Source organism: Dama dama, chromosome 9 (genome assembly GCF_033118175.1).
Source record: "Dama dama isolate Ldn47 chromosome 9, ASM3311817v1, whole genome shotgun sequence".
In the NCBI taxonomy this organism is placed as follows: Eukaryota; Metazoa; Chordata; class Mammalia; order Artiodactyla; family Cervidae; genus Dama; species Dama dama.
Genome location: NC_083689.1, coordinates 25496013 through 25519934, shown reverse-complemented (window position 1 = coordinate 25519934; position 23922 = coordinate 25496013). Strand labels below are relative to the sequence as shown.

At 46.7% G+C, this 23922-nt stretch overlaps 1 protein-coding gene across 4 annotated transcripts in view; it reads left to right on the top strand.

The window, feature by feature from the left end:
• Positions 1–6881: 6881 nt before the first annotated feature.
• The window catches only part of SLC22A4 (solute carrier family 22 member 4), a 42731-nt gene continuing 25690 nt past the window's right edge, over positions 6882–23922 (top strand). For all 4 annotated transcript variants that reach the window (XR_009694115.1, XM_061150805.1, XM_061150806.1 and 1 more), the window contains exons 1-3: positions 6882–7494; positions 20505–20608; positions 21951–22105. Coding sequence is in view for 3 of the 4 variants with exons in the window: in XM_061150805.1 (XP_061006788.1) it covers positions 7102–7494; positions 20505–20608; positions 21951–22105 (652 nt within the window). In the remaining variant the exon portion in view is untranslated. The remainder of the gene's footprint in view (positions 7495–20504; positions 20609–21950; positions 22106–23922) is intronic.

The window sequence follows — 23922 nt, the reverse complement described above, 5'->3', positions numbered from 1 at the left end:
GCTGTATGGTGACACAAACAATAGAGGCAAGGTGTATGTAATTACAGACCAAAGGGGCAACCAGAGTGCTTCAACCCATGGGATCTGTGGTGATGGCTAACAGACCATGCTTTTCCTAGGAGTTAAATAAATGGGCAGATGACTGGGTGTTCAGTTCAGTTCAGTCACTCAGTTGTGTCCAACTCTGTGACCCCATCCAAGCTTGCCTCAAACACATGCCCATTGAGTTGGTGATGCCATCCAACCATCTCATCTTCTGTTGTCCTCTTCTCCTCCTGCCTTCAATCTTTCTTTCCCAGCATCAGGGTCTTTTCCAGTGAGTTAGTTCTTCACATCAGGTGGCCCGAGTATTGGAGCTTCAGCTTCAGCATCAGTCCTTCCAATGAATATTCAAGACTGATTTCCTTTAGGATTAACTTGTTGGATCTCCTTGCAGTCCAAGGAACTCTCAAGAGTCTTCTCCAACACCACAATTCAAAAGCATCAATTCTTCGGTGCTCAGATTTCTTTATAGTCCAACCCTCACATCCATACATGACTACTGGAAAAACCATAGCTCTGACTAGAAGGACCTTTGTTGGCAAAGTAATGTCTCTGCTCTTTAATATGCTATCTAGCTTGGTCATAGCTTTTCTTCCAAGGAGCAAGCGTCTTTTAATTTCATGGCTGCAGTCACCATCTACAGAGATTTTGGAGCCCCCCAAAATAAAGTCTCTCATTTTTTCCATTGGTTCCCCATCTATTTGCCAAGAAGTGATGAGACTGGATGCCATGACCTTAGTTTTCTGAATGTTGAGCTTTAAGCCAACTTTTTTACTCTCCACTTCACTTTCATCAAGAGGCTCTTTGGTTCTCCTTCGCTTTCTGCCCTAAGGGTGGTATCATCTGCATATCTGAGGTTATTGATATTTCTCCCAGCAATCTTGATTCCAGCATGTGCTTCATCCAGCCCAGCATTTCCCATGATGTACTCTGCATATAAGTTAAATAAGCAGGGTGACAATATACAGCCTTGATGTACTCAGTTCCCAATTTGGAACCAGTCCATTGTTCCATGTCTGGTTCTAACTGTTGCTTCTTGACCTGCATACAGATTTCTCAGGAGGCAGGTAAGGTGATCAGGTATTCCCATCTCTTTCAGAATTTTTCACATTTTGTTGTGATCAACACAGTCAAGGGCTTTGGTGTAGTCAATAAAGTAGAAGTAGATGTTTTTCTGGAATTCTCTTGTTTTTTCAATGATCCAACAGATGTTGGCAATTTGATCTCTGGTTCCTCTGGTTTCTAAATCCAGCTTGAACATCTGGAAGTTCACCGTTCATGTACTGTTGAAGCCTGGCTTGGTGAATTTTGAGCACTACTTTGCTAGCATGTGCGATGACTGCAATTGTGTGGTAGTTTGAACATTCTTTGGCATTTCCTTTCTTTGGGATTAGAATGAAAACTGACCTTTTCCAGTCCTGTGGCCACTGCTGAGTTTTCCAAATTTGCTGGCATATTGAGTGTAGCGCTTTCACAGCATCATCTTTCAGGATTTGAAATAGCTCAACTGGAATTCCATCACCTCCACTAGCTTTGTTCGTAGTGATGCTTTCTAAGGCCCACCTGACTTCACATTCCAGGATGTCTGGCTCTAGGTGAGTGATCACACCATCGTGATTATCTGGGTCATGAAGATCTTTTTTGTACAGTCCTTCTGTGTATTCTTGCCACTTCTTCTTAATATCTTCTGCTTCTGTTAGATTCATACCATTTCTGTCCTTTATTGTGCCCATCTTTGCATTAAATATTCTCTTTTTTATCCCTAACTATCTTGAAGAGATCTCTAGTCTTTCCTATTCTATTGATTTCCTCTATTTCTTTGCATTGATCACTGAGGAAGGCTTTCTTATCTCTCCGTGTTATTCTGTGGAACTCTGCATTGAAATGGGTTTATCTTTCCTTTTCTCCTTTGCCTTTTCTCTTTTCTCAGCTATTTGTAAGTCTTCCTCAGACAACCATTTTGCGTTTTTGCATTTCTTTTTCTTGGGGATGGTCTTGATCCCTGCCTCCTGTACAATGTCATGAACCTCCATCCATAGTTCTTCAGGCATTCTATCAGATCTAATCCCTTGATCTATTTATCATTTCCACTGTATAATCATAAGTGATTTGATTTAGGTCATCTCTGAATGGGCTAGTGGTTTTCCCTACTTTCTTCAATTCAAGTCTGAATTTGGCAATAAGGAGTTCATGATCTGAGCCACAGTCAGCTCCCAGTCCTGTTTTTGCTGACTGTATAGGGCTTCTCCATTTTGGCTGCAAAGAATATAATCAATCTGATTTCAGTATTGATCATGTGGTGATGTCCATGTATAGAGTCTTCTCTTGTGTTGTTGGAAGAGGGTTTTTGCTATGACGTGTTCTCTTGCAAAACTGTTAGCCTTTGCCCTGCTTCATTTTGGTCTCCAGGGCCAAATTTGCCTGTTACTCCAGGTATCTCTTGACTTCCTACTTTTGCATTCCAGTTCCCTGTGATGAAAAGGGCATCTTTTTTGGGTGTTAGTTCTAGAAGGTCTTGTAGGTCTTCATAGAACCATTCAAATAATACTATTACTTAACTTGTATAACAACCTCACCCCTAAAAATCAAGTGCTAGTGATCAGAAGGCTGATGACAACTGCCACAACAGAGAATAGTATTTCCTTATAAATTTCCCAGATTCAGACCATTTCACAAGCTCAGAACCTACTGATTGAAAAGGAGGCCAAGTCTCTTTAAGGAATAACTCTCCTATACTGCCAAAAGTATATATGATAATTATTTCCCCAATTTTTCCCCACAAGGGATCTGTGACTGTCTCAGGCTACTCAGGCTGCTATAGCAAAATACCACAGATTGAGGGGCTTAAACAATAGAAAGTTATTTCCTCACAATTCTGGAGACCGGAAAGTCCAAGATCAAATGATAATCAATTCAGTTCCTAGTGAGTCTTCTTCCTGGCTTGTACATACCTCTCTGGCATCCTTTTTTATTTTATTTATTTATTTATTGACATCCTTTTTTATAAGGGCACTAATCCCATCATGAAAATCCCACCCTCATGATCTAAACCTAATTATTTCCCAAAGGCCCCATCTCTAACCACACCTCTACACCGGAGGTTAGGGCTTTAATATATGAATTTTGAGAGGGCACAATCAGTCCATAGCTGTGGCCTTTTACCTGAGTAACTCTGGCCTGAGGAAAGGGGAAGACCCAGCCTTTTTGGATACAGAATATGAGCTGGCACTGATACCAAGGGACAGCAAGCAACATTAGGATCCCCTGGTTATACTTGGGGCTCATGAAAGCCAGGTGGTAAATGGCGTTCTCCTGCAAGCAAGTGTGATGGATCCAAAGATCCACACTGGATCTTTAATAGTTCTCTGGTCCCTAAGTGCATAACTAGGATAGATACACTTAGCAGCTGGCAAGACCTTAACATTTACTCCCCATTAAATAAGAGCAATTATGGTAAGAAGGACTAAATAGAAGCCTCTAACACACCCACATTTTTGACCAATTTATTACATCAGAAGTAAAACCACCTCCTGGGAAGAAATGTAGAGATCCACACCAATAGAAGGTTTTCTTCTTCATATCCTTCAGTGAGGATCAAAATCTCTTCGCTTTTATGTGGAATAAATAGCAGGACATATCACTGTCTTGCCCTGGGGTTATGTTAACTCTCCTGCTCTGTCACAACATAGTATTTAGTGACTTTGATTGTCTTGATATTCCATGGAACATCATGATGGTCTATGGAATTGATGTATTGATGTATTAACGACATAATGCTAATATGTCATAACCTAGTGAGCAGATGTCCTAGAAGATGGGAGATAAAAAGTATGATTGAGGGCTTTCAATGCTGATGAAGTTGTTTTTTTACCTTTTATGTTCCAGAATGAGTTTAAATGTATAAAAATTAGACAAAATAGTAAAAATGAATCCCTAGGGCTACTATTATGGCCAAACTTATTTCATCTATATCCTTGCCCACTTCTTTCATTCCATATGATTTTGAAGCTAACTGGTGAAGTTATTAGGGATCCAGTTGTCCGGAGCATGCCAGGCCATCCTCTGTAAGGTAAAGGCAAGTTGTTGTACCTTGTACCCTCTACCACTGATAAAAAGACATAGTGCTTGGTGGGAATACTACTGTAACCCACTTAATGAGTATTTTGGGAGGCTCCCACTTTTGAGTGAAGCCCAGAGCAAGAGAGAGTGCTACAGAGTATCCAAGGTTCCCTGCCACTTGGACTATGTGACCCATCAGAATCAACGGTGCTAGAGATTTTCATGGTGGTAACGATGCTGGGCAGAGTCTCTGATAAGCCCTAATAAAATAATTTCAGTAAGATCTCTAGGATGCCAGAGCAAGGTCATGCCTTCTGCAGCAGGGAGCTATTTGCCTTTAGAAAAGCGGCTATTTGGCTATAGTAAAAACTGAGTACCTGGCAATGTGACATCAAGGGTCTATGCAGCTAGAAATATCTAGTAAGAGCTGGGCATTGTCAAATTCTATCAAGTCATAAGATTAAGCAGGCACATCAGCAATCGATCATATAATAGAAATGGTAGGATCAGGATCAGGACTGAGCAGGTCCATGCAGCTCATGTAATTTAATGAACAGTGGCTCTAACTCCGTGACACCTACACCTCAGCTCTACCAACACTTCTCCTCAACTCAAACCTATGGTTTTATGGGGGTTCTCTATAACCAACTGAGAGAGGGAAGAAAATACTCAGCCCTGTCTCACAGATGCTATCAACCAAAAAACAGATTGCTTGCTGCAACATAGCCCCACTGAGGAGTGGCCCTAAAGGACAATGGTGAAGGGAAATTTTTCAATGGTCCAGGTATAAGTAGGGTACTTGGGCATTCTTTCTGTGTGGCAAGCAAAGTGGTTCAAGGTATGGATTTACATATACTCATGGGTTGGGGCAAACTGTTTTGTCAAGTGGTACCTGTTGACTTTCGCATACGTGTACAGCCTGGAATTACGGGGGAGTTGACCAATGGAGCCAGAACTAGTTTTAAAAAAAAAAGTGTCTTCATTCTCTATAGCTCTTTAGAAGATCCCAGCAGGATTGAACTCCAATTATCCATAGAAATTAGGGTTGAGAAAAAGCTGAGGCAAGTGAAATGAGTGAGGCACTTGCCTCCGGTGCAAAATTTAAGAGGGTGCCAGGAAATTCAATAATCAAGATAAATAACATTTTAACACAGTATTTTTAAAAATCAAAACCAATATGAAACCCTATGATGAACAAAGCTCCAAAATTTTAAGTAAAGATATGATCAGTTATTATTAATTTTTTCTTTGCCCTCAGGCTCTAGAGTCTTAGCCCGGCACTGTCACTGATCCTGGTCACTACCAATGATCAATTCAATTACACAGTCTTGTGTTGGCCTTAACCTCCTTTCCTGTTCACTTTTCCTGATCCTTCTTTCCTTTCCCTAGGATCACTACTATAAATAAATGATCTCCACATAAATTCTTATCTCAGGCTTTGATTTTTATCGGGGGTGAAGGGAGGATGAAATCTAAGTTAAGTGAGACAATGACCACAAGAAATAGTGTTCAAAGAAGGATACTTTTGAAAGGAAAGGAAAACACTTAATAAAACAGTGCTGTCCTGGCCCATCTAGACATAAGGTCTTATTACACATAAGGAAACAGGTTCCAAGCGGATAGAAAGCCAGCCAAGACTGGAGGTTATAAAAAATGGAGGAGAAATGCCTCCCACCTCTTAATCAGGGCCTGGATGCAAATGCATTTGTACAAAATCTCCAAGAGGTGGGCCCTTCAGCCTGTCAATCCCTTCCACCTCGAGAACCCCAGGACTCCCATTGCAGTCCCAGACTCGCTCACTCAACAGCAGAGGGGCCTTAGGCCTGGACACTAGCAGACTGGTGCCTGCTCTGGCTACCCTGCCAAATCTGGGCGACAAGCTGAACCTTTTCCTTCTCCCGTCCTGCCTCCCTCTGTTCCCCGACTGGGGGCGGTCCCTTCTGCAAACCAGAGGCCTCTAGTCCAAGAAGCCTCTGGCAGCCATCCTCGACGAAGAGCCCCGGGAAATCAAAATCAGAGCCCAGGAGCGGTGACAGCTGGGTCTCCATTACCGTGCTTTCACAAAGGGTCAAGCTCCGCGTAGAATCTTCTCCAGAGGCCCCAACAGGATCCCGGGACCACCCGGTAGTCCTTGCTCCCCACCTCCCCTCAGTCCGAGCCTGTCTCTGACGAAGTGTGACCTCGATCATCTCTTCGGGGAGCTGGGCCTGTTTCCCCCTATTCAAGGTGAGGCTCCGGGCTGTTCGGAAGCCGCCGGCAGGTGACTGAATCCGGCAGCCTAGGATTGGGGGTTGGGAGCTCCGAGTTGGCGGGCGCGCTCCTGTCACCCCTACGCCCGCAAAGGTTTCCCGGGAGCACCGGCTCCACGGACTCGCCCGTACGCGCCCGGCCCGAGGCTCCCTGAGCTCAGACCCCGAGTCGGAAGCGGCAACAGAGAGATCCCAGCCCCGGACGAGGCCTGAGGCGACGGCGACAGGGAGGTCCGACCTCTCAGAGTCCTTGCTCTGCGGCCTCGACTCTGCCCTTAAGCTCGACTCTGCCCTTACACGCTGCCCAACCCGGCAGCCCGGGGCTGGGCGCTCAGCACTTAGGGGGCGCCCGGGCTTGCCGGGGCAAGGTAGGGGCGGCAATGGAACTAGTCCTCTTTTTCCTACGCCCGCGGCCAGCTGACCTCCTAGCCCCCGCCCGGTCGCCGCGGGCGGGGGGCGGAGCACCGGAGGAGCCGCCCTGGAGCTCCACCCCGCCCCGCCCCGGCCGGGATGGGGGTGTGGTCCCGAGTTTCTGTTTCCAGAAGGTGCATCCAGCTTTGCGTCCAGTTCCCAGCAACCTTGTAACGCCAGCAGCCCGCTTCCCGGGAAAGGTCCCGACCGCGTGCCCCGCCTTCCCTCAGCTTGCAGGGTCCGCGAGAACGTTTGGACGCCCGCGCCCTGGACCGCGCGGCGCTGTCCGGGGAACGCACTCTCATCACCCCACGTTGCCAGCTGCAGAGACGCGCGGAGCATGCGGGACTACGACGAAGTGACCGCCTTCCTGGGCAAGTGGGGGCCCTTCCAGCGCCTCATCTTCTTCCTACTCAGCGCCAGCATCATCCCCAACGGCTTCAACGGTATGTCAGTCGTGTTTCTGGCAGGGACCCCGGAACATCGCTGCCGGGTGCCGGACACCGCGAACCTGAGCAGCGCGTGGCGCAACCACAGTGTCCCGGTGCGGCTGCAGGACGGCCGCGAGGTGCTTCAGAGCTGCCGCCGCTACCGACTCGAGAAAATCGTCAACTTCTCGGCGCTCGGGCTGGAGCCGGGGCGCGATGTGGACCTGGAGCAGCTGGAGCAGGAGGGCTGCCTGGATGGCTGGGAATTTAGCCAGGACATCTACCTGTCCACCATCGTCACCGAGGTGGGTGTGTGAGCGACCCTTCATCTGCATCAGTCCCCCTGGAGACACCCTAGCCGGGCCTAGCTCAGCGTCCCCAATTCCTGATCAGACCTGGCTAGCAGTCATCTGGGTTATACTTGTAACACAGGTGTGCAGCCCAAGAGGGCAGGACTCGCTTAGGATCATTCCTGGTCAGTTTGTCTAGTAGGGAGGGCGTGAAGAACTGAGAAGGGAGGCAGCTGTCAACTGCCTTTTTCTCTGGCAGTTTCACAAGAGGAAATTGTTTCCCAAGAGCCTAGATACTGTCAACTCCAGGCTCCCCAGAAGCACAGACTGAGTCAAATTCCTGCCGCAGGCATGAGAAGGGGTGTGGGGATGCTGCTGAGACTATGTGCAGACACAGAGTAGAGTCTTGTTGCTGAGCAGGGCATGGGCAGGTCTGGTCTGTTCCCTGGCCACAGACTTCTGGAAGCATCAGGGGCTCTCCTGTTCTGCTATACAACTATGGTAAGGCTTGGGTCCTCTCCTGAGGCTCTAATTTCTCCACAAAGGAGCAGGAGGCCTCCTGATACTGGTAGAGAACAGGGAACTAGAGGAGGCATAACCCTGGTCCCAAGGCACTCATGAAAGGACAGACTCACAGAGACAGTATAAGCACAGAGCTCACGGGCATCTCTGGCTTTGATCCCCTAACTGGGGCTCCTAGCGCTTACCTGCCTTCTGCGCATAGTCTGATCCTGAGACATCTAAAAGTAGGGATCAGCTCATCCCAGTTCCTGGAAGTGCGGTCAGCATCTGGGCTAGAGCTGGCCCTAGTAACTGCAGTCCTCCTTGACAGTTGGGTTCACCTAGCTCTTTCCCCTTCCTTAATAGTTCTGTTCACCTCAGGATGTGAGGGGTGGGTAGGTAGCAGCTGGTTTACAAGTCCATGGCTATCCCTGTTATACCTGGCCCAAGTGGGCCTGTGGGAAAATACATCGTTCCCCATCTGAGGATGCACAACATTACACACTCACAAACACATAACCAGATTTGCCTTTTTCAGCAGCTTTTCCCTTACTTGCTTTCTTTTTTGGTACTAGGAGTACAATAAAAAGCAAAGGAACGCTAGTCATTGGGAGGAAGGAGGGGAGAAGCATGAAAGTGAGTAGGGTGGGTGGTTCTCTCTAGAGAGTGGTGGGACAAAGAGTTCTGGAGTCAGATGGGTGGACTGGTTCTGGCCCCACCCATAAGCACTAGCCTTCAAATATTTGCATATTCATGTTCATGGCAGTATTAGTCACAAAGAGTAAAAGCAACTCAAATACCCAGCAACAGATGAATGGATAAATAAAATGTGGTGTATACACACAATGGAATAGTTTTCAGCCTTAAAAGAGGAAGGAAATTCTGACACATGCTACAACATGAATGAACCTTGAAGATATTATGCCAAATGAAATAAGCTAGTCACAGAAAAAGACAGAAACTGATTTCACTTATATGCCATATGAAGAGAAGTCAAACTCATTAGAACAGAAAGTAGAATGGTAGTTGCCAGGGGCTGGGAGGGGAGGGAAATGGGGTGTTATTTAATAGATATAGAGTTTCATTTTGCAAGATGAAAAGAGTTCTGGAGATTGATTGCACAATAATGTGAATATGTTTAACACTACTGAACTGTACACTTAAAAATTGTTAAGATGCTACATTTTATGTTGTGTGAATTTTATTACAGTTGTTAAAAATGAGGATCATAAGAATGCCCAGCTTATCTGAGTTGTTGAGAGGATTCAGTGAGATCATGTGCTATGCAACATCCCATAGCACCAACAAATGGGCATCACGGGTGGGTGGATGAGGAGCAGTAAGGGCAGGACCTCGTCATCTCTGTCTGGGCATCATGGGTATTTGGGGCCATGTTCTAAGGGTCATGTTTCAGCCAGTACAATGGGTGATGAGACTTGCTAAAGGCAGAGCCCCTTTCCTAGAGTGGAATTCTAGGGCCAGAGAATAGGTCTGAATCCACTGCCAGGGGAGAAATGCCCTCATCTCCCTGACAAGAGCAAGTTGGGGACCCTGAGCAAGTTCTCTGCACCCCTGTGGCCCCACAGTGGCAGGGGGATCATCCTCAGATGGTCTCTGCTTTACACCTCTGTATGGGATCTCCTGATGAGCATACCCTCTGGGACAGAGAAGCCCATCTGAACTGACCCCTGACCCCTTCACAGGGAAGACAGGTCAGTCAGGGACCAAAGGAGGGCATGTTTTGCCATGCAGGTACTTTCCAGGGGGTGCCAGGAGGCGGGAACCTGGTATCTGAGTTGGGACCTGTGTGAGTGCATCTGTCTGGGTATATAGGTGTACAAGGTAATTTCCTTCCTCAAGGACTATTTGTGAAATGCAATTTATCTGTCCTGTTTAGAGCTAAGAATCACTTTAAAAAACAAAGCTTTATTTTGAAATAATTTCATTTAGAGCAAAGTTGTGAAAATAGTACAGAGAATGTGCTGATTTCCAGAGGGCCTAGATTCAGAAGCAGATCCACTGGACAAACCTTAGGGGTGAGTCTGGTTCCTGGCCAGAGTCTAGGCATGGGCTGGCCTTTGCCTCAAACATGTCTTCTCCCATGGAACATCATTAGGTAGACTTGACCCTCTTCAGTCCATGGGCTGAGAAAACTAGGCAGTCATCTCTGAGGCAGGGCCCATACTCCAGATGCCCTGGGCAGTGGGTGGGGGGGCTTGTTTGATAAAGAGCAGCTTTCTGTGGCAGACCACCAGTGACCCTGAGGCAGGGCTGCTGCTCCACCATATCAGTTGCTATCCTCTCCTTCAGCTGGGGGCGTCCTCTAGGAACCCATGGGTGGAGCTGCAGGCAGCTATGCCCTTAACCACAATAGAATGTCCAACAAAGGGCCTGGGCCTCTGGAGGCACTAGCCTTGTGTTATCTTTCTTGGGACCTAGAATTAGGGCCTGGACGGAATAGGACACACTGATTCCCCACCCACAGCTCAAAGGTATAAAATAGGAACAGAGGGCCCTTATCCTTTGCTAACAGGGTGCTTATGTGAGGCACTAGGAGTGGTGAAAGAGGGAATGATGAGACCAGAATGAGCCTAGCATCTGACAACTACTTGGGACTCCATATGGCAGCTCAAAGGGATGTACCTCCTTTGGGGCCTCTGCCAAAGCTGAAGAGTTTAAGCAAGAAGCAGGTTTAGGCTGTTTTCTTTCCATCAGACTTACAGGCTGCCCTGGAATACTGCTGGCTAGTGTGAGACTGGCAGCTTGGCTGTCAGGACAGCCTGAATATCAGACCTGCCCTCTGGCAGATTCCAAAGGGGATAAAGTGGGAGCCTCAGCCTCCAGCCAACACCAACAGACTTTTATTTCCAGGCAGTGCTGCAGAAAGAGAACAAATACAGGAGACTGAGGGGCTTTTCCTAGCTGTGGCCTGAATTTGCTTCCCTGTTTATCAGCTGCCTCGTTCCAAACAGTTTGTCTGTTGCCTCTAAGTTCTGTTCCTCTGACAAAGGCCACCAGGATCTCAGAATGTGCCTTCGTCCAGAGGCTGCTTCACCCAAGCCTTCTGCCAAGTTTCTGGATAAAGATTTTGTCCATCTCTCCTGGTGGGCAGCAGACCCCTCACACTTTGTCCAAGAGATAGGATGGTGTGTTGACAAAAACAAGGCTTGGCAGAGCTGGTCAGAGGAGCTGTAGATGCCTTGGGCCTGTGAAGGGACTGTAATTTCTTCTTTGTGACAGGCTGTGTGTGCGTGCTAAGTTACTTAGTCGTGTCTGACTCTTTGTGACCCTATGGACTGTAGCCTGCCAGGCTCCTCTGTCCATGGGATTCTCCAGGCAAAAATACTGAAGTGGGTTGCCCTGCCCTCCTCCAGGGGATCTTCCTGACCCAGGGATTGAACCCATGTCTCTTATGTCTCCTGCATTGGCAGGTGGGTTCTTCCAGGCTAATGCAGGCCTGCCTTGTTATCTGAAGCCTTGGTATAGTTTTAAGCATGTCTCTAGAGTCCAAAAAAATAAGAATAAAAAGGCAGGGATCTCCATTTGAAGTAGAAAGAATAGAGCCTTTGGGGAAAGGCTCAGTTGACTCACATATCCCAACAATGGACACAGACAGTTCAAGGCTGGCGGCTCCCACTCTGTGTTTACAGGACTGGAAACAGGACTGCGTGCCCCTTCTTCCTCCCTCAGGCCCCTTCATTCCCATCCCTACCATCCCACTTAAACTCCCTGGGTCTTTTGCTTTGGCTCCACCTCTAATGACCACAGGACTCTTCACCAATGCCTCTCCACCTATGGATGCTTTTTCTTTACCTCTAATATAAGAAAAGAAAGATATTGAGGTTTTTAAGATTTAGCCTCCCATCTTCTGAGCTCCAAGTGCAGAGGCTTAATTCCTGGTGAGTGCAGCCAGGAGACTGGGAGATCCCATCCTCCACTCAGTCCATACTCATGTAGTGGCACCTGTACTCTATCCACAGGCTGACAATATGAGGGCCCTGGATGCCCTTATCCCAGTTTGTTGTAGAGTGGAGATTCCATGCCAAGAGAGGCAAACCAAAAAGGATGCTACCACCTCCAACCAGTGTGTAACTCATAAGGCAGGGAGTGCCATTCTGAGGGCACTTTCCCTTACCACAGCCTGGAGCAGGGGCTCAGGTATTTTCCCCCAGGGGAAGAAGTAGTCCCTAACGACCGAGAGCTCTGAAGCTGTCCCCACAGGAAATAACTTCGTTTCACACAGGATGTACAGAAGTTGAAGCCTGAGAGTGCTCTTTAAAACAACAGAAATTGTGGTGATTAACCATCATGAGGAGACTAGTAGCTCCATTAGAGCAACAAGCTAACCCATAGGGCAACTATATTACCAGAGAGAACCAGAAAAAGAGACAGCTCAGAGCAACACTCCTGGAGTCAGAACAACCCTCAAAGACTTGCCTCAAAACTGCTCTTTCAAAGGGGCTTGAATTTAATTGAACTAGTCTGTGCCATGTTTTGTGCACAATAAAGAATGACAAAGGAATGATAAAGGAATATATAATAAAGGAATGATATAGCAGTGGGTGGAGCCTAACAGCTAGGTTGGATGGCATCACTGACTCAGTGGACATGAGTTTAAGCAAACTCAGGGAGAAAGTGAAGGACAGGGAGGCCTGGCATGCTGCAGTTAATGGGGTTGCAAAGAGTCAGACACGACTTAGCGACTGAACAACAACAGCTAGGTGTGATATCAGCAGAGGGAGACAGCTTAATAGAAAAAATGGGGGAAGAGACAGTCAAAAAGAGCCCTGCTAAATCCATTGTTCTCCCAGGGGGACTGCACACGTGCCCAAGGCTGTGTCTTCTGAGGAGCAACACCAGAGGCTTCACACTGCAGGGGAAATAAGAATTTCCCCTGCACTAAGGGGAATCCTTAGTGAACTAAGAATCCAGCCAAGTGATTAAACAAACAAAAAAGCAAACAGAAACAAAGACAGGTACCCCTGGTGTGTGTCGGGGTGAGAAGGGGTGTGGGGGAGAAAATTCAATGCTCAGAGTTTCTACAATGTATTTTCTGAAATGTCCAGTTTTTAACCAAAAATTACAAGACGTACAAAGAAACAGGAAAACATGACCCACACTCAGGAAAAAAATAGGAAACAGAAATTGCCTGAAAGGGCCTAGATGTCAGATTTAACAAAAACTTCAAAGCAGTGTTATAAGTATTTTCAAAGAACTAAAGGAATTCATGCTTAAAAAGTAAAAAGAAGGTACCATGACAATGTCTCATCAAATACAGAATACCAATTAAGATATTAAAATGAAAGTTATATAAAAAAGAATCAAATAAAAGTTCTGTAATTGAAATAAACAGTAGCTGAAATTTAAAAATTCACTAGAGAGCCTTACTAGTAACTTTGAAGAGACAGAAGAAAGAATGAGCAAATTTGAAGACAGAGAAATAGAAATTATGTAATCCAAAAAACAGAAAAAAAGGAGTGAAGAAAAATGAACAAGTTCTTAGAGCAATGTGGAACATTATTAACCAGACTAACATGCATAAAGGGAACACTAGAAGGAGAGGAGAGAAAGGAGCAGAAAAAAAAGAGAGTGAAAGAAATAATGACTGAAAACTTACCAAATATGATTAAAAACATTAATCTACACAGTTCAGCAGCTCAATTCCAAGAAGAAACAAAAAGATTTTTGCATACAGACAAATCATGGTGAGATTACTTAAAATCAAACACCAAGGGAAATTTTTGAAAACAATAAAAACAATAGGACACATACAAGGGAACCCTCATAAGATTTACATTTGACTTGTCATAAGAAAGAAAGGAGGGGACTTCCCAGGTAGTGGGAAGAATCCTTCCTGTGGTTAAGAATCTGCCTGCCAATGCAGGATCCGTAGGTTTGATGTTTGGTCCGGGAAGATTCCACATGCTGAGGGGTAACTAAGCCTGTGCACCACAACTACTGAAGCCCACACACCCTAGAGCCTGCGCTCCACAACTGGAGAAGCCACTACGAGAAGCCTGTGCACCACAACTAGAGAGTAACCCCCACTCGCTGCAACTAGAGAAAGCCTGTGCATAGCAAAAAAGACCCAGTGCTGCCATAAGTAAATACATTTTTAAAAAGAAACAAAGGAGGCCAAAGGCAGGGGGATAATGTATTTAAACTGCTAAAAGAAAAGGCACATCAACCAAAAATCTTATTAATGTAACTAGCAAAACTATCTTTTAAAACTGAAATAGATATTCTCTCTCTCTCTCTCTCTCTCACACACACACACACACCTAAGAGAATTTTTGGCTAGCAGTGCTACCTTACAAGAAATACTAAAGAAAGTTCTTCAGGAATAATTATTTTTCTAAAGCACAACTTATTCCCTGAAAACTACAAAGCATCTTTGAAAGAAATGAAGATCTAAGTAAATGAAAAGATATCTTATGTTCTGTTCATGAAGCAGAAGATAATATTGTCAAGATGGCAACTCCCCAAACTGATCTACAGAGTCTACACAAAAGATATTCAATATCATTAGTCATTAGGAAAATCACAACCACAATCAAGTCCAAACCATAATGAAATACTTCTTAATGCCTCCTGGGATGGTTAAAATTAAAAATATATACAATAACAAGTGTTGATAGGAATATGGAAAATTTGAAACATTTGTTCATTACTGTTGGGATTATACAATGATGCAGCCACTTTAGAAATACCCAAGAGAAATGAGAACATATACCCTTGCAATATCTTGTGTACAAAAGTTTATAACAGCTTTATTCATAATAGCCAAAAGGTAGAAACAACCCAAATGTCTACCAACTGGTAAATGGCTAAATAAAAGGTGGTATATCCAAACAGTGGAATATTATTCAACCATAAAAAGGAATAAGTACTGATAATTAGTACTTGAATGAAGTACTGATACTTAGAACAACATGGATGAACCTTGAAAACATTATGCTAACTGAAAGAAGCCAGTCACAAAAGATTATATATTGTATGATTCCACTGAATATTAAATGTCCAGTGTAAACCCATCTAACATTGTTCAAAATAGAGTAGCACCTGTCGAGGGCCACTGTCAAGTCTCTTTCAGACACCCAAGGACTGGAAAATTATTGAAAACAGGAAGTTACAGATTTTCAGATAAAAAACGAAGCAAAACAAAAAACACATCCTATTGAAGCACAGCTAGCCCAGATACAACTGTGGACCAGAAAAGATATGAACCCACCACCTCTATCCTGCACCTTGCCCTCTGAACTCAATAAAAGACTCAAACCCCACCATTGGGGGCCAGCAACCACTCTATGCATCTGGCCCTTTCCTCCCTTGGAAAGGGAATAAAAACTCTCTTTTCTTCTCTTGTTAATATTTCTGTGAATTCTTTCACTTTCTGTGTCAGCTCACCCAACACCCAGAATAGGCAAATCCAAAGAGACTGAGTGTATGTTAGTGATTGCCACAGGCTGGGAAAAGAAAATTGGAAGTGACTCTAATGGGCATGGGATTTCTTTCAGGGGTGATGAAACTGTTCTAAAATTAGATAATACTGATGATTGCACAACTCTGTGAATATAGTAAATTATAAATGAATTATACACATAAGAAGAATGAATTTTATGGTATGTAAATTATATCTCAATAAAGCTCTTATAAACAAAAAGAATTAAATAGCAAGCTTTCCCCCATCACTCCATGGTCAGTAAATTTCCAGCTTTAAGTTTACAACTAAGTTATAAAGAAGAAATTGTGGATGGAGATATGTACTATTATTAACTAACTACTCCTTCCTCTTTTCCCCACAGAATGAAAAATAAGAGAACGCAGAAAGCCTTTCTTAAATGAACTATTGCTAGGTTTTCATTCACAGTTGTCTCTGAGATTGAAGTCCATTTATAAAGGGATTTTACACCTTGTGGTGAAAACTTTTCTGGTTTTTAGTCTGAATAAAAAGTTCTCATTTCTAACAATCTCTTCTGCCTAGTCAGGTTTCAGTACAACCTGCTTTGCTTATTCATTAATGCTATTTGTAAAAGGCATGAGATCAGTAGAAAGGGAACTACCCTTTAAGGAGGTCTGTATGTGTCAGATGCTGTCAGACACTCTACTTACATTTCCTGTCCAATGCTCACAACAGTTTTGGGAGGGAGTATCACTGTCACCTCTTTGAAGATGAGAAAGCAGGCTAACAGGGGTGAATGAGTGGCCCAAAGTCACACGGTCGGAAATGGCAGAACCCAAGACAGCCTGTGCTCTTTGCTCAGCATCGAGCTGCCTTCCAGAGTTCTCAGTTCTATGTAGTCATGGGGCTACTCTTATCTTTATGATCCTTTATGGCTTTGGTGAAGGCTAAAATTACTAGACTTTGGCTACTTGCCGAGTTCAAGGTTGAGGGTGACTTTCAAAGGATTGTGTGATTCCATACATTTCCAAACTAGTTTTCCATTATTCCTAACTGTTCAACATTTGTTCATCAACAATTTGTTAAGCATCTACCACGTGCCTAGTGTTGTACACTTCAGTTAACTAAAATGATTATATGAATGTGTTCAGGTTTTAGAACTCTGTCCAAAAATAAAATAAAATTAAAAAAAATAGAACTCTGTCCATCTGGAGGAGGTTGAACAGGGGGTGCCTCTTTTCCTGTCCTGCCGGAGAGCAAGGACACAGTGGCCGAGAACATCCCACCCAGGATGGCTGGGCTTATGCATGCACATGTGCACACCTGACCTGTCCTGTAAAGCATGCTTGACCTTCAGCTTTGTGCCCCTTCAGCATCTGGCCCAGATCAGGTGCTCAATGACTGTTGAATAAATGATTAAGCAATTCCTTTTACCAATCCACTAGAACTTGGGCTAGTTACTTTATTGCTCTGTGCCTTCATTTCCTCATTTGTAAACTGGGGATAAAGGGAATACCCACTTTCAGATGGCAACTTCGAGATCCCATGAATGATGCAAGGCACACAGTGAGCAATCAATACACTGTACTTGTCCTTTCTGTTATTACTGTTGAGGGCATGAGACGCATATTCTTCTAGGTCAAGAGTCCTCATGTCCCCTATTACCTTGTGACCTGGTTTTTTGTTCTTTAAGGCTAAATGACCCAGTCAAATGGGGAATATTGGCCTAAGACCTGGAGGATGAGACAGACACAGTAATTCTATGAGAGTATATCCAGTGCCTCAACCCTGCACAGTTTGGAACATTCCACTCTTTGTCCAGAGTGCATGTGGGAGTGTGGGTTATGTTTCAGAAATGGTAGTGTTTGACCTGAGGGCATAGCTCCAGGCCAATACCAGGCAGCCTCTCACCAGGCCATCAGCCATTAGTCTCTAAGCTGACCCTGTGTATGTATGTCTGTGTGTGCATGCGTGTACACACATGTGCAGAGACCCACAGGACACTTCTGTCTCATCAAGGAAAAGACTGTCTCCCACTGGTCCTGCCGTATCATTGTTAACCACAGGGAGTTCCCTGAGACCTGACAATTGAGGCCCTAAGATACATCCCTAAAACCCCAAGGGTCTGGGGCAAGCAGGGCCTGGCCTTCTCAAGAATGGCCCCATGGAGAAAAGGGTCCCCCTACACGCTGGCAGCTGATTTATTGGAACACCAGTCCCGTAAGCTGAAGCCAATATTTTATCTGCCAATTCTGTATCCTATTACCAGACCTCTTGCAACTTTCAAAGAGACTCTTTGGGTCCAGTGACTCCCCGAGAGGGAACCCTCGGGGCCTTGGAAACAACCATAAGTAGCATGAGGTCCAGCTGCCTTACTCTGCCAGACTTGAGCAGAGACAGACAGCACTCTCTACCAAAGACAGACAGCACCCGCCACGGGCCTGGGGCAGACGGCTGCTGTGTGCACATGGCCACCTTCTGTGCTTCTCAATGCTGACAGGGCTTTGGGGGTGCCTCTTCAGGGAGGGAAGGGGGACCTAGAACCATGCATGGCCTCATGGCCTCCAGTAGGAGAGCAATGGGGAGCTGGCCCTCACCTCACCCTTCTCAGAACCCAATTCACAATTCCTTTCCTTGCTGCATTTCCCAAACAGACCAGGCTTGACCCACCATCAGGGCCAGCTTGATGGGCATCAATCCCTGCAGTCAGTCACCTAGGGCCCCACGTTTATTTTTAATGCTCTGCTATTGACATCTTGAAATTCCTAATTGTTTTGAACAAGGGGTCCGACATTTTCAAGTTACACTGGGCCTGAAAATTAGGGAGCCAGTTCTGTTTACTATTTCGCTCATGCAAGGCCTGACATCTGACAGCCGTCCTCTTTCCTTTCTGTCTCTTAAGTCCTATCTATGCTGCCCAAAGGCAACGTCCTGATAGAAAAATGTTTTTAAAACAGCAAAGGAGAGCACGTTATCTTGGGAAGAGCTTTTCTGCTTGGCTGCAGATGTAATGGTAATGGTTGATAATGGATACTTAGTGGCCCCAAGGCTAACGGCTGTGGTGGACGTCTTCTGCCCCTAGTCCTGATGTCACATTCCTTGAAGAAGTGTAGGGGTGGTATGTAATAAACTCATTTTATCTGGCCTTTGGTGTTCTTGTCCAAAGCAGGACATGGGTACAAGGTAAAGTTCTGAGGCCCAAGTTGTTATCTAGCTTGCCCATTTACTTGCTTTGACTTCGGGCAAATACTAGTCTCAGAGACTAAGTTTACTCTTCTGCAAAATGGGTTATGTACCACACCATGAGGCTTTGGGGCTTCAATCTGTGTGTTGGGGCAGATCCCAAGCTCTTGGGAGGGTGACTTTCAGAAGCTGGTGGCCATTAATTCAGGTACATGTCTCCCTTCTGACCCGTGGCCTGGCAGAGCACGTGAATCTGGCCATACAGTTTTAGAGGGTTTGTGCCTTTTCCCCTGAAGCCCATTCAAGGTACCCCAGCTGAAGCAGCCTTCCTCTGGGTGCGGTTTCGGACTGACCCTCAGTTGTGCCTGAGGGGTAGAGAGTTTCTGGTTCATTGTTTTTTCTTCTGCAGAGCTGTGCTTGGGCAGCTCGCCTGTGAGCAGCATTGTGAGCACAAGGCGAGGCAGTCTCGTGAATCCTGCTGTTGTCTCCAGGATGGGGGTGTTCTCAAGGACATTATTCTCAGCATAACAGAGTGGCCCCTTTGTGGAAGGAAGTATATAGGAGAGGCTTCTCCCAGGTCTCGGTACTCAGACAAACTGAGTACTGCAGAATGAGTTTATTACTCTGCACACTGTGATCCTGAGAGCCGAGCTGCTGGGATATTCAAAGCCAGATTTCAGGGCTTCGCTGGCAAGCTGACAGGCCTTTGGGCAGGACAGCCAGAGGTCAGTCTTACCCCTGGCTTGGTTATTTTTGTAACCCCTGCTCCTCTGAGATTTTCATTTGCCACAATTCCCTTAGCTTTTTGTTGTACACATTTTTCTTGTATGTATCCTCATATCCATCTCTCTCTGCTGCAAATGGGGCATGATACAAATATGTGAATTCACTTTTAAATCTATGTCAGGTAAGTTGAAAGGATTAAGAACCAATCTGCCTTAGGAATGTCATGGGTGCAGTACCGTTGCTGAGTGGGGGACTGGGATTGGGTGGGAGGCAGGAGGTTTTTCCTATAGACTTTATCGTCTTACCACACACAGCAATCCCTGACCCACTATCCCAAAATACTTGTTGGCACCTGATTCTTTTTTAATTCACAAAAACTCACTGAACACATTTTGAAATCTTTGCAACCTCCCCTTGAGATTATGCTGAATTGACTTAAGTCAAGAGCTGGTAACAAACTCTAGCTGAAACTCTCATTTTATGGGTCCACAAGCAGACTTGTTAGAGCTACAACAGCCCATGGGCCCTGGGGAGTGGGAGGTACCACACTTCTGGGAGGGCTGCATGGAAAGGAGGGTGGAGGAGTGTGGAGGGGAGATAAGGAGCACTGAAGAGGGGCGGGAACACCACCCCTAGCACAGTGGGGCTCTGGATCAAGCCCTACGCCTGGCCTACGGTGTTACGCGGCCCAGGAAGCACAGGGTTCTCTGGAGGATTCTGCTCAGAAAATATAATCACAGGTTTTGGGGGACCACTTGCATTTTTCAACAGGTAGAAGAAGCTTTTATACCTGGATCAAGTGACCATGCCCACCACCCTGCCCTGCAGGCATTTCAAACACTGTCCCTCCATGCCCGAGGGTCATGCTTCAGTAACTTCTGAAGCAGAAATAGTGCCTCTGCTTCATACTACTTCACAGTTGAGGGGTCGCTAGCCAAAGCCATGCCTCAGCTCACTTCTCTGTATACAATGTAAGCATGGCCAGAGGTATCACTCCTCCTTTCAGAAGAGGGGGGTGAGCCTCGGGCAGGACAGTGACTGACAGAGTCAGCAGTCAACCCCAGGGCTGTGAAGCCTACGCCCTTTGCACAGTAGTGAGCCTGGCACAGGGCAGGAGAGCCTGCCTGGCTGCCACGCTAATATGCCCTCGGAGCTGGGCAGGGGCCGGAGCTGCTGGAGGGCTGGGCTCACACTTTGTGTTTTTCCCTGGCAGTGGAGTCTGGTGTGTGAGGAGGATTGGAAGACGCCCCTTACCACGTCCCTGTTCTTTGTAGGCGTGCTTCTCGGTTCCTTTGTGTCTGGGCAGCTGTCAGACAGGTAAGGATGACGGGAGGGAGGAAAGGTGACTGTTGATACACTGCCTGTCCTGGGGGTGGACTGAATTTAGGGTATTTTCACCAGAGGAAGGGAGGCCCCATAGGCCACCAAGTGAGTGACCGGAGGAACTATGATGTATCCTGTATCCTCTGTGCTCAGCCCCTTGTGGGGAACCACTGGAAAATGGGGCTCTTATGTCACAACTGTTAGTTTCTTAGTTGTACCCAACTCTTTGCGACCTCATGACTGTAGCCTGCCAGGCTCTTCTGTCCACAGAATTCTCCAGGCAAGCATCCTAGAGTGGGTTGCCATTTCCTACTCCAGGGGATCTTCCCGACCCAGGGATCGAACCAGGGTCTCCAACATTGTGGGCAGATTCTTTACCATCTGGCTGGACACTGGGCCACAGAGCTGATCAAGGCTGCTTCAGGGCCTCCTGGAGTGCATAATCAGGGGGAGACAGCATCACCGCGTGGGGAGACATGACCACACTGACCCCTGAATGTTCTGTAGGGACCAGGGCAGGAAGGTGGGAGTGCTCAATGGCAGTGTTGGGGAAGGCTTTCCAGAGGAATGGCTTAGTCATGAAGCCCAATGGGACCCCAGACCCAAAAGCCTGAGATGACCTGAGTGTGGAAGATGAGATGGGAGATGTTGTCCTGTGTTCCCTCTGAGCTACTGGACACTATTAGAAAATGAAATTAAGACTTAAGCCAACTGTAGTGTCATTTATGGATGTTGCTGGAAGCTACTTTCCACAGAGCAGTGGTTCCCAATTTGGGAGGCACAGTAGAGTCACCTGGGAAATATCTTTAAGCCCTGATCCCCATACTGCATCCAACAGTCTACATTCAGACAATAAGAATCTCAGAAGGCCGTCACAGTATTTTTTAAACTCTCTTGATCCCAAGCGCAACCTAGGTTCAAGACCACTGACACAGAGGGACTCTTGGCTCTGGGTTGACAGAATTCTCATGTTGCTGACATTAGATGCATCTTCAGTTTGTACTGTGCTCATGTTCCAGAAACGTGATGGCAGCTTCTACCTATGACTCATTCTAAAGAACAAATTTCCACGTGGTCCTTACATAAGCTGCTCTGTGATTTCGAGATCTGCTGCCTCCACAGGAGGCTCAGAATCTCAGAAAGTTACCTCCTGGGCAGAAGGATGCCTGAGACCTCACCCAGGAAGAACCTGGGAGGGTGTGATAGGAGAAAAGCCTGTCACAGCCCTGAGAAAAACCGTCTGCAGGGATACCTGACTCAGGCCTTCCACAAGCCCTGAGTATGGTGCTGCTGTGACCTGCACAGGCCGCTTCTTGTGTTGTGCTGTATTCTACAGATTTGGCAGAAAGACCATCCTCTTCGCAACCATGGCTGTGCAGACTGGCTTCAGCTTTCTGCAGATTTTTTCCATCAACTGGGAGATGTTCACCGTGTTATTTGTCATCGTTGGCATGGGCCAGATCTCCAACTACGTGGTGGCCTTCATACTAGGTAGGAATGGCTTCTGACCTGCAGGGCTTCTCCTTACAGTCCTCAGAGAGGCCTGGGAAGAGGGGGCCACTGAAGAGGGCACCGGGAGCGCTCTTACTCAGCACAGAAGGAAGCGCTGTAATTCATGGTCTGTGCTTCCAAAAAGCGATCAGCTTCGGGGACATATGTGCTGGGGAGGAGGCTGTGGTCACAGGTTCTTTGACAGGTCCAAGCAAGGCAGGCACTCACAGGGAGCCAGCTCTTTGCTGGCCCTGAAATGTGACTGTGAGTAAGAGCCAAGTGATAACTGAGACACATTTCAGGAGCACGGGGCTTGGGAAGGACACAGAGGAGGGATTCTTGAGGGAGAGACAGTCCTGGGATGTGTCTGATCTGAGCTATGAAGGCTCAAGACTTCTGCCTGGGCCACGGCTAAAAGGTCTCCTGGCAGCTGGGGCTGGCCCATAGGGGGATTAAGGGTGGTCGGTGCAGCTGGGACACATGTGGAGGAGGCACGTGCCAGACAGGAGTCCAGTGCCAGCTGTCCATCTTTGGGCAGATCTGGCTTCACCCCTAAGTCAAAGCCCACCCCCAGAGCATATCAGCTGCATACAGGACAAGCCTCATTGCTGGGAGCTGTCCTATCTCCTAGCAGCAACCTTGCGTCTGGAATATCAGGGCGCATGAGGGGGACTCACAAGCTAAAGGTCAGGAGGAGGCCCCCAGGGTCTTCAGCAGCTTCTCCCAGGAAGCAGCAGGGTGAGCTCCAGGCATGTTGATAAGGGTCATCTGCAGGAGTGAAGTCCCCAGCAGGCTCTCTGAGGTCACCTCTGGGACAATAGATACTCATTCCCATAACCTCTGGTGTGATCATATTTCCTTGTTGGCTGTCTCAGTTTGTCCCTATTGCCACAGTGTAATTACCAATAGCATCCCTTTAATGTAAGTCTAATGATTCTTATCTCAGAAGCCTGAATCTAGTAAGATGATTCTGATAGCTTTTAAGATTCTGGATGACTTGTTGGCTTTCAAGATCCTGTGTTCTCTTCGTTGAGGATGTGTATACCCTGTCAGGTTGCCAACTTGGAACTGTTCAAATTCTACTCCTTTAATCATTTGTGAAGCGCTCCTTGCCAAAGGCCTAGCCTTGGCATCTGAAGAAGGAGGTGTGGAAGGCATGCTGCAGTCACACGGCCCCAGCAGAAGCACCCTCTTCAGCAGGAGAGGACCTCTGTCCTTTCTGCAGGGGGAAGAGGGGAGGGGGGAAGGATTTATTGAGAGGACACAGCGAGCTGCCAGCCAGTGGTGCTAGAAACTGGAGACTGGAAGAATTCAGGACAGAAGTTGCGACCTCCTAATGCCTGATGACCCCAAGGACACAGGGCTCTTGAACACAGCAGAGTTTGTTTTTCTCATGGTTTAAAACCCCACAGACTCCATCTTCCTTTTGGTGACCGCCCCGTACCTGGAAAGCCCAATGGGTAGCTTTGCTTGGGCCAGAACATACTGGAGACTAAACAGGAATCTGCCTGGAGTGAGCAGAGCACCTTTAGGAGAACCGAAAGAATCACCTGAAATGGAAGGGCACGAGGTCCTAGTGAAGCCAGAGAAGCCCTGTCCTCAGGATCAGGAGTCAGGTGTTGTCTATGCTGTGCACGGGGGGCCTGCTGAACGGCAGCACTTGGACCTGCCTTTCCAGGGGCACAGGGTGCTTCTGAAGCCACAGAGCCTTTTCCCCCGTGTGAGTGGATGAGGCCAGGAGAGCCCACGCCAGGCTTCCTGCAGGGAAGCCTCTGCCCAGCTGACCCTGACACTACAACCAGCTTCTCTCCCTGCTC